The sequence below is a fragment of the Pecten maximus genome, chromosome 16 (assembly GCF_902652985.1).
Source record: "Pecten maximus chromosome 16, xPecMax1.1, whole genome shotgun sequence".
In the NCBI taxonomy this organism is placed as follows: domain Eukaryota; kingdom Metazoa; phylum Mollusca; class Bivalvia; order Pectinida; family Pectinidae; genus Pecten; species Pecten maximus.
Window position 1 is genome coordinate 33,361,598 of NC_047030.1, and position 11,127 is coordinate 33,372,724.

The following is an 11,127-nucleotide window of genomic DNA, read 5'->3' on the forward strand; positions in this document are numbered from 1 at the left end:
TAAACGAGCAAAGTATCATATATTTTCAGTGATCTTGACCCTCGCTTTAACGCTCGGTAAAATCCGAAACATGAAAGGAGAAAAGAGGTGATAAACTACGCCGTTAACACTCGATGACAATCAGATAAGAAAGAAGTCAACGGTGATCATGTTTATGTAATACGGTGAAGTTATTCGCGTGTGTGGCTTTTGTGCACTCATTTAACCATGGGAAGTTCAAACTTCAACTGCTACAAAAGACTACGTTAATAAAACTACGCAACACGTTTAAGTAATTTTAATCAGAAAAGTAGTGAAATCTGTAGCTATATATATTGTTGGGAATCTCGGAAGAGTTACTTCCCCTGGTGTGGACTTTCCTGTGGCGGGAGATGCGATTCGGTCTCTTCGACCCAAGCTATGAACCAGCAGGACGTGTGGTAATATTCCCCCTGTTATAAACTTCGTCGAATTAGAGCGTTTGGTGGCCTCTCCGGGTCTCTGTGAGCGGGGACGGCTACAACAGGGATCTGTGCGACCCTTTCTGTGTTAAATGTAGACTTGTTTAGTTGTTGTAAACCTGTTATCGTAAATAAAGTCTGTTGAAATCTTACAATATGATAATAATGTTATCTTTTGTAACACCGAAATCTTTTCATCTGGATATTCAAAACACGAGCTACAGAAATGATTTTGCAAACATTTACATAAAACTTCACGCTATTTTCACTCCATCGGGGTTTGATGTACGCGAACATACATATACAGACATTCGTGGCAATCGGATAATATTAATCTTATTGAGCGATGACCTCTATGATACTGCGCGAGTGAGCAGTGAGTGGTTTCAAACCTACTAAAAGTTTGAATATTGGGATTGCTGATTCTTCAAACAGAACATTTTGAGCCGCCGTGAGGGATATCAAAGTGGCAATATTGTTGTGTAAGATGACCGAATACGACATATATACGAGTATATTATGTCGGCAATGTCAAGCGTAGTCTACTATCAGAAAAGTACGGGTGTGTGTTACATGACCTAAGTTACAGTTAGAAGTTCTCGGTTGAACACACAAGTTTGTAGATTCAACACAGTGGTAAAACCACCGTCCTCGTCGTTGCCATGGCAGCCGATCTAAGCCGCGATCACGAATGCACTGACCATGTGAAAGTTAAAGTATTTTGCGCAACATGCCGTTTTTTTTCTCAAAATAACATTCACACCTCATATTGATTGAGGTTGTTTTACCATACCTGATCACTTGAAATATAAGAAAACTAACAAAAACACTAAAAACATGCAGTGCAGACACAACCGGGATCTGTAAACAATATGACGTCATCGGAATGTACAAATTGCAACAATGTACAACAATGTATATTTTACATGAACACACTAATGAACAACAAAATGGGATGCAACATTTACCCACAAGCATCTCATTGTTTATAAAAAGTCTTTGTCGCCGCTTTAAAGACGTCATTTTCAAACTTTAAAAAGCACAGTATTTAGGGGTGTCAAAATTTGATTTCATGATTAACCTTGACAAACAACTCATTATCAGTTACAATTATCATAACTTTAATATTCCATGGTTATAACTCATCATCTTGAAAAATATACAGTTTTGTTGGAACGGAGTTATTTCCCCTGAAGAAAGTTTCACTACCAACTGTAGTCTGCATTCTGTCATCCAACAAGTAATGCTAAGCTAAACGTTTAACGTAAATGGCTTATGATAGAAAAAATATCCTCGTGATTAAAACATAATAGTAAATATGGATCTGACTAAAAATAAATCATTATACAAAACAAAAAACACATAGCTTGTGAACATTTAAAAAGTTGGTATATTCAAGTTCCTTTTCCTGATAAGAATTAGATCGCAAAAATGTTGATATTTTGGAAAACAAAATGAAATAATAGAAAGCGTTTTTTTCGTTTCATAATGTCACCACAATATATTCCTTTCCAGTTGAAACCTTAAGTAAAACCATGAATGAAAGTGAAAAACAATCTAATGTCATAATATGTTTTTGTTTCTTTATAGGACGTAACATACCTTAATATTTAAGCTTCAATCCATACAGTGCATTATTACAACATAAAATTAATCAAAATCACAACCCGTATAAGAAAAATACTGAAGATTACTGCAATTTCACTTCGCTCAAATTAATTCCTTTCGTATATTTGACACTGTTATGGAACTTATGTGGTATATTTATACATGACAATAAATTCAAACTACTGGACAGTGATTATTTTGCTACACACTTATCGCCCCTTTGTGTTGGCGTGTGGAGGAGATACGATGTTTCTTGTAGAAGGATGTGCAGTGATTTCGTAAGGAAATTTTCATTTTTATTTGAAGAATGTTGGCTTAAAACATTTCACGACGTAAATAAGTACTTTTCTGTGCTGTTGATAGCATTAACGCCCTCTTTATCAAAGGAATGCATATTTTCTGCACTATGTGTAAACAAACGATTTCTGAAACTGTTGTAACAAGATTAACATTAATGCATGTGTATAAAGTATCTACATACATCGTTCAAAATTAAAACCTAAATTAACGATATTTTAAATGGCATATTCCTGGTGGATAGGCATACGAAACGCTGTAAAATCTGAAATATTAAAGGATTGAATTTAGAAAATATTGATATTTTGAGGGGAAAAATAATAATATAAAGTGTATTCTTCGTTTTGTGATTTCACAGAATATGTATTAAAGTCCCTTTTGACACGTTCGGTAAAAACCGTAAGAAATTTTCTTTACGTACAATTTTTTATTTTTTTTTTTTTTTTATAATTTAGGAAATCATTATGAAAAAAGGTTAGCTTAACTCACAGAGTATATGCAGTCAAACCACAGCGTAAAATGTCTATACATAATAATATATCTTGACAGAGATATTATAATCTTTGTCATTCATTTAAAGCTCCCCAGCCGTAATCTCTAGGTTGCAGTTCCTTCTAAGAGTCCTTTTGTTATTATTAAGCATCCTTTTGTTTAGGAAATATATCCCAACTCATTACATTCCAGATACGGTGTATACTAACTATACTCTGTTTTTTCAGAAATGAAGTACTCCGAGCAAAAGCAATAAGGCAAGCTGGAGCATCGGTGACAGGACATTAATCACAGCCTTGTTAGCTTCGGCGACATCCATATCAGGCAAAAGCGCAAACATCCGGGCAGGACCTCCGCTTCCATTTCTGATTTTCAACACTGGAACGAAAATTGTCGACCCGCTCTCTGGCAATTTGTCAAGGTAGGCTGCGCTCTCGATACCGATGATGTTTTCCTTGCTAAGAAGTACATGAACAGGGAAGGTTTGTGATTGGCCATAATCAGTCGAGGGCGTGTCAACACCTACGCAATACACCACGCGATTTGATATCAGCCAATCAACTGCATCCTCGTGCCAGCTTGGAAAATGGTAGGTGTTTGAATCAGAGATATTGTTTGTTTTGAAAACTGCATTATAATCAGGATAGTATTTCTGCCAACCAGAGTTCATAAGGACAACAGCTCCGTAAGGTATTCTCCCGTTACGTGCCTCCCATGCCTTCAGATCATCAACAGTGACTCGATAATCACTGTTTGCCTCGGCCTTGGATTTCACGTTGATAATCACTCCTGGGCCACCAAGGCGTTCGATAGGGATTTGATGATTATTCCAGTTCCCAGCTTCGTTTGCAAGATGGTTAGGGGCGTCTATGTGTGTTCCTGTATGTTCCGCTAAATCGATTCGGTTGTTCTCCAACCTGTAGAGAAGAAAACATGTTAATAATGTTTTTGGGTTTTTTTTGGGTTTTTTTTTTTATATCATATCACTTCAAAATTTCAAAGCATTCTTTGTCGAATGGACGTTCTTAATTCTGCTTCAAATATACTATTTATTTATAAAAGACAACTACTGTAGAATCAAACAGAAAATCCCGACACATATACATAGATAGCATTGAAGTACCAACAGAACAAGACCAGGTGTCTAGGGGAGTAGGCGTCTTCTTGATCGACGGCAAACGTACTGTGAATTTGGTATAATCTACATTATTTCATGTCGCGATTCTATATAATCGTAAAAGATAATAATAAATGTTTGGCTATTGTCCATTTCGAAAATTTTGACTGTGATTTTATTTCTTCTAGATAAGTTTACTTCACAGGTGACTTTCATCGTTTATATGCACTTGTCCGTCCGAATATGGCCTAATTTACTTCAGGGCGTGAGAAAAAAGACACAAAAACGTCCGTTGTTTTTGAAATTATATATTAATTTCAACTTGTTATAAAGAATCTTCCGCTTCCGTTAAAGTCAGGATACATAAAAAAGAAGCTGTTAGAAATATCTCTGACAAATAATCAATTCATAAAGAAATGAATTTGAGTTACCAATGTAACATCTTCAAAGAGATACAGCATTTGTTCGTTGTTCTGATAGAAAAGGTACAAAGCACATATATTTCAAAGGTAATTCTCATTTTTGGAAATACATTTTTAGAAAAAAACAAAACAAAAAAACATTTGCATATTCTTCCGAACGATTTAACAATTTAAGAATACCGCCTGACAGAAATGTTTTGATTATCAAGTTAAACATTCCCGATGTTACTTGATAAAATATTCAAATTTAGGAGTGTGATTAAGATGGTTGGTTTTGTCCGTTTATTCGATCTATTGGGAACAGTCTGATCAGCCGAAAATAAAAACAAATAATAACAAGTACTAATTGTAATAGGAAACCATTACAGAATTCCCCCCCCCCCCCCCCCAAAAAAAAACGCCCCCGCAGTCGTACTATTATGTTTAGCATTCATCAATATCCCTATATACCAAATTTCATTGAAATCGAACAACATCTAAATTTCGATCAATCAGAAGCCTATGTATAATTGCTATGGCAACGCAACCCAATCAGTTGATATTGCAGTCACCTAATACCCCTACATACCAAATTTCATAAAAAAAACGACAATATGTAAATTTGGACCAATCAGAGGCCAGGAAATGGCGGTCATTTTGTTAAAATATGAAAGTGATGTTACGAGAGTGACCGATGTCCCATGGTGTACTTACATACCAAATCATCAAAATCGGACAATATCTCAATTCGGACCAATCAGAGGCCAGGAAATGGCGGCCATTTCGTTAAAATATGAAAGTGAGGTGACGAGAGTGACCGGTGTCCCATGATGTACCTACATACCAAATCATCAAAATCGGACAATATCTCAATTCGGACCAATCAGAGGCCAGGAAATGGCGGACATTTCGTTCAATATGAAAGTGAGGTTCCGAGAGTGACCGATGTCCCATGATGAACCTAAATACCAAATTTCATCAAAATCGGACAATATTTCAATTCGGACCAATCAGAGGCCAGGAAATGGCGGCCATTTCGTTAAAATATGAAAGTGAGGTAACGAGAGTGACCGGTGTCCCATGATGTACCTACATACCAAATTTTATCACAATCGGACAATATCTAAATTTCGACAAATCAGAAGCCTCGCTTATTATAACGGCCATTTTGTTCACTCAATTTCGAAAAAAAGACTCTTGCACCCTCCTAACCAACCCATATACTCGTGCAAAGTTTCATTAGAATCCGACAAACAGTTTTCGAGAAAATGTCCGGACAAAATTCCACGGCGGAAGAAGAAGAAGAAACGGAGCAAAACCAATAAGTCTCCCACTTCGTTTGGGGACTTAATGATACCTTGACTCACACATGCCTGACATATATATGCCTGGTGGTTCTAACTCCAATGGGTTCTCATTTTCAGTACTTTACATAATCAAGATGTGGCCTAGATTTTTATGGCGGGTGGTGTCATCAGTGAAGCAGAACATATGTCAGGTATTTTTCTCTTCGTACTAATTCAAGGGTTTCCATGCCATTTTACGTGTTTATATCTTTGAATTATAATTACGGTTAATTTTCATATTCATTTTTGTTTTTAACTTCAGTGAATATTATCAAAATTAGCTTGTTTCTAATTGCCAATTAGGAAACATTCGGGCATACGTGTTACATAGGTGTTTCGGCTGACAACCTGCCAGACCAATAAGGTGATCAGGGCTTCAGACGAGTGTATGTGTTATTGGTTATGATAGCAAACTATTGTGAGAGGTACACAAGAAAAATACCAATATCATGTTTCAAATGACATTATGTGCCTAATCCAGGCTACCCCTTTAAGTTGTGTATAATTGTTTTCACGTTAACCAATATTCATCAGTAGAGGAATATATCTATCTGCATACTTTTTTGTTTAAACCCGTCCAATTATTGATGTTATTCAATACCAAAGCATATGATATACCATATATATATATCTTAGCAACACAAATGACGAAGGAAGACAACTTTTTGACTCACGATCTACGGCACCCAATCGCCTAGCCAGAAATACCCGCAGCTTATACCGCTGCGCAACATCGGCGTTCTTAATAAAGAACGTTTCAATTGCGCAGTGATGGTCTGCCCGATACCCTGACATGATCATTGTGGAAGTCGTCTATAAGATGATATGAATACCTGGATCGCAATGTATTTACATACATGGATACGAATTGTACATATATAAGTAATATTTCTGAAATGTTACATACACGTTCAGAGGTATAAACTCAGTTTAACGTCCAAATCAACATGTACTTATTTGCATCATTGTAAACTGTCATACAGTTAAGTATACCATTTAATATCCTTTATCTGCTATCGTAATCAATATCGATTAATGTTCCATATCTTATCTTGGTGTATATATGTGACAAGGTTTATGATGATTTTAATTTGCTAAATGTAAGGTAAATGAACCCTATTTCTGTCTATGACTTAATTGACTTACTTCATACATACATGTATTATGATTATGCATTATCAGATGTGCTATATGTGCTAATGTAACGTCTCAAAAATGACATAATAACAGCACTGTATATACATACGTAGAATGTGCATAGATTAAATCACAAATAAATTAATGCTCATTTAGAATGTACTAATGGTTTGAAACATTTCATTTCATATAGAAGAATTTATTACATAATGTGTTTACCTTTCCTAAACTATACGCATAAGCTGTAGTTTGAATTATTGCACGGTAAAATGACTTTTGCACGGTCACGTATGAAATATGTTTAGGTGATTATGTAATAAAACAAGTATATCATGGGTGTCTGTGAAATAGTCCAGAATATTTGACCCGAGGTACTTGTATTCGACCGATGCTCTATTGCCTTCGGCCTCGTGCAATAGAACATCGGTCGATTACAAGTACTTTGACGTTATACTTGTATGATATATCAAAGGCTTAATTCATGAATCACGAAGAATAAATATGTATTTATATATATACGACATAGTAACAAAATTGACGAAGGAATACAACTTTATGACTCGTGCCCTGGCCGGACATCGAAACCTCACAATCTAAGGCACCCAATCGCCTAACCACAAATACCTGCAGCTTGTACCCCTGCGCCACATCGGCGTTCTTAATAAAAGAATGTTTCAATGGCGCAGTGCAATATTGACTATGATTTGACATTAATTCAAACTGAAGCTATCAGTCACTGATGAACGTTTACATTACATACCATAAATGGGTGGTCCAAAATCCGCGATGCATGATTGACATATTGAATCGGGGATTGGAAGGCCAAGTTATTGTACCGGAGTCAAGTTCGTAACTAAGATCCACCATTTTCAGACTATAACATCCTTGTAAAAACAGTCCAAATGCTATGAGGAACTCCATATCTTAAATAGCATGAGAATGATGTTATTCAATACCAAAGCATATGATATACCATATATATATATCTTAGCAACACAAATGACGAAGGAAGACAACTTTTTGACTCACGATCTACGGCACCCAATCGCCTAGCCAGAAATACCCGCAGCTTATACCGCTGCGCAACATCGGCGTTCTTAATAAAGAACGTTTCAATTGCGCAGTGATGGTCTGCCCGATACCCTGACATGATCATTGTGGAAGTCGTCTATAAGATGATATGAATACCTGGATCGCAATGTATTTACATACATGGATACGAATTGTACATATATAAGTAATATTTCTGAAATGTTACATACACGTTCAGAGGTATAAACTCAGTTTAACGTCCAAATCAACATGTACTTATTTGCATCATTGTAAACTGTCATACAGTTAAGTATACCATTTAATATCCTTTATCTGCTATCGTAATCAATATCGATTAATGTTCCATATCTTATCTTGGTGTATATATGTGACAAGGTTTATGATGATTTTAATTTGCTAAATGTAAGGTAAATGAACCCTATTTCTGTCTATGACTTAATTGACTTACTTCATACATACATGTATTATGATTATGCATTATCAGATGTGCTATATGTGCTAATGTAACGTCTCAAAAATGACATAATAACAGCACTGTATATACATACGTAGAATGTGCATAGATTAAATCACAAATAAATTAATGCTCATTTAGAATGTACTAATGGTTTGAAACATTTCATTTCATATAGAAGAATTTATTACATAATGTGTTTACCTTTCCTAAACTATACGCATAAGCTGTAGTTTGAATTATTGCACGGTAAAATGACTTTTGCACGGTCACGTATGAAATATGTTTAGGTGATTATGTAATAAAACAAGTATATCATGGGTGTCTGTGAAATAGTCCAGAATATTTGACCCGAGGTACTTGTATTCGACCGATGCTCTATTGCCTTCGGCCTCGTGCAATAGAACATCGGTCGATTACAAGTACTTTGACGTTATACTTGTATGATATATCAAAGGCTTAATTCATGAATCACGAAGAATAAATATGTATTTATATATATACGACATAGTAACAAAATTGACGAAGGAATACAACTTTATGACTCGTGCCCTGGCCGGACATCGAAACCTCACAATCTAAGGCACCCAATCGCCTAACCACAAATACCTGCAGCTTGTACCCCTGCGCCACATCGGCGTTCTTAATAAAAGAATGTTTCAATGGCGCAGTGCAATATTGACTATGATTTGACATTAATTCAAACTGAAGCTATCAGTCACTGATGAACGTTTACATTACATACCATAAATGGGTGGTCCAAAATCCGCGATGCATGATTGACATATTGAATCGGGGATTGGAAGGCCAAGTTATTGTACCGGAGTCAAGTTCGTAACTAAGATCCACCATTTTCAGACTATAACATCCTTGTAAAAACAGTCCAAATGCTATGAGGAACTCCATATCTTAAATAGCATGAGAATGATAAGCTACTGTGTTCTGCTGTGGCGAGTGTGACAGGTCGCAAACATTACCAACCTGTAAAGATGGAGAAAATGCCTGAGGCTTTCGCGATGAATAAAACCACGTGATGCAATTTTACAATAAAATTGGATTGTTGTCATGGTCGGTTGCGCTCCATACAATAGCTAATCCGTGTCATTTTAGGGCATGTCAATGTAAGTAGGTCATGAGAAAAGGACTGAAATTCGTACAAACGAGATAAAAATAGTGTTTAGTACCCTCTAAAGTCCGTTATGGTGGACCATTTAGTAAAGAGATTTGGCAAAGAAAGCTATACTAGGTATTGTCATCTAAAATTCGATAATATTACAAACACGTGTGAAACTAGATTGTATATCAGAAAGACCTATGTTGCGATTAATTCACCTGTGTAAACATTATACAGAGGTGTATGTTTCAGTCAACCGCGACAACCCGTTGATATTGTAAATGGAAAAAAACTACAGTATCATTATCAATCAAAATCAAATTATCAGTTAAATTTGTTTTCTCCCTTAAGGAAACTGTCGACGGTTCACGAATGCGCTACGCTATATATACTCACATTTCAACATTTAGTGTCATAGTTGCATTCATTACAGAGATAGAATTTATGTAATTTATTAAAAGTATCAAAGACATTATTTTCTCCTACCATATCGTACACCCTACTGTATATCTTTTGAAAGCCTGTTATGAATATCACGTCATATGGGCTCGGGGTAAGATATTTTGTTTCTTCCAAGGATACACTTGTTATTACGAGGACGATCCACGATCTCACCATGAAACACAACCTGCCATGGCCATTTCCTTCTAGTTTCATTATGATCATTTTCTTATGCTATCTGTTAAATCATCAAATGATAAAACAATGTATTTTTCATGCTTTTACCAGGGAGGAACGTCGAAGAGAGATCAGCCGTTTCAGCGGAAAAGTGTCACAATTCTTGTCACGGTCTTAGCAACCGTCATAACAACACAAACATTTTTTTTTTTCAATTTTTTTTTTCTTTTATATCAAACGAACGAGTCACATCCGCTAGGACATCGAGATTGTATCATTTGATGAGTTTCCTAAGTGTCACATTTTGTTATCGAGACATCGCTCAGTGTTATGTTCCGTGCATACGGGTTATACTTGAATTGATGCTTCATTTCAGGGCGTCACCTTTGTAACATATTTGCCTTTTGAATTGTAATTTTCGAGCTGCAGTTTAAATACTGCTATAATTCAGACAACAATGACCTAGATAAAGGCAGTTAAAGTATAGTTAGCTTTGAAAACTAATCGTGAAATGTTATGTTCAATACAAACCTAATATCAATATTTAAATTTTGAATTGCATACATGGATACTATAATATCCAGACTTTTCAGCAAGATTACAATAACGCATTATGATAATGATTGGATATAAAGTCTGTTGTCATATCATATCTCAATGTATAGGTGATGGTAGCACAATACATTCCAACCCTAGTTTTGTCATGTACATATACATCAAACAGAATTTTAAATAGTTACAGTTGTTATTCATCTTAAAATTAAAGTCCCTTGACTGACGTATGCAGTGAGATTTTGCCCCTGTCACATCTCGCAAAAAGTTGTAGTCCAACAAAAAAAAAACGAACTTATAATTACAAGAGAACATTTGAGAAATGCTACTTTAATAATATCTAATTTACTTACAGTTGCATGGATTGAATGAGAGATTCGTTAAAAAAATATTAAGAAAATACATTTTTATCAATGATATATTCAAATAATGTATATAAATTCGCAAAAATAAATACATAAAACATATGCATCGTTGCTATATGAAGGTTCCGTAAAT

General features: G+C 35.4%; 1 protein-coding gene across 2 annotated transcripts; it reads right to left on the bottom strand.

Moving 5' to 3' along the window:
* Positions 1-1,544: 1,544 nt before the first annotated feature.
* On the bottom strand, positions 1,545-11,069 carry LOC117314674 (isatin hydrolase-like). 2 transcript variants are annotated; one of them, XM_033868759.1, is made up of 3 exons: positions 9,275-11,069; positions 7,599-7,782; positions 1,545-3,754 (listed from the first exon to the last, which is right to left on the bottom strand). In XM_033868759.1, exons 2-3 carry the CDS (start codon positions 7,757-7,759, stop codon positions 3,061-3,063), a joined length of 855 nt encoding a protein of 284 aa, XP_033724650.1. In that variant the 5' UTR covers positions 7,760-7,782; positions 9,275-11,069; the 3' UTR covers positions 1,545-3,060. The 2 variants fall into 2 exon arrangements, with proteins under 2 accessions (XP_033724650.1, XP_033724651.1); XM_033868760.1 differs by lacking the exon at positions 7,599-7,782 and having other exon boundaries at positions 9,091-11,069.
* Positions 11,070-11,127: the final 58 nt, after the last annotated feature.

What these genes read in the sequence shown, in the direction of transcription:
- LOC117314674 (XM_033868759.1), bottom strand. Translation starts at nt 7,759, where the DNA reads ATGGAGTTCCTCATAGCATTTGGACTGTTTTTACAAGGATGTTATAGT. An exon ending in TTTTGGACCACCCATTTATG is followed by an intron (nt 3,755 to 7,598) that starts GTATGTAATGTA and finishes TCTTCTCTACAG; the next exon opens with GTTGGAGAACAACCGAATCG.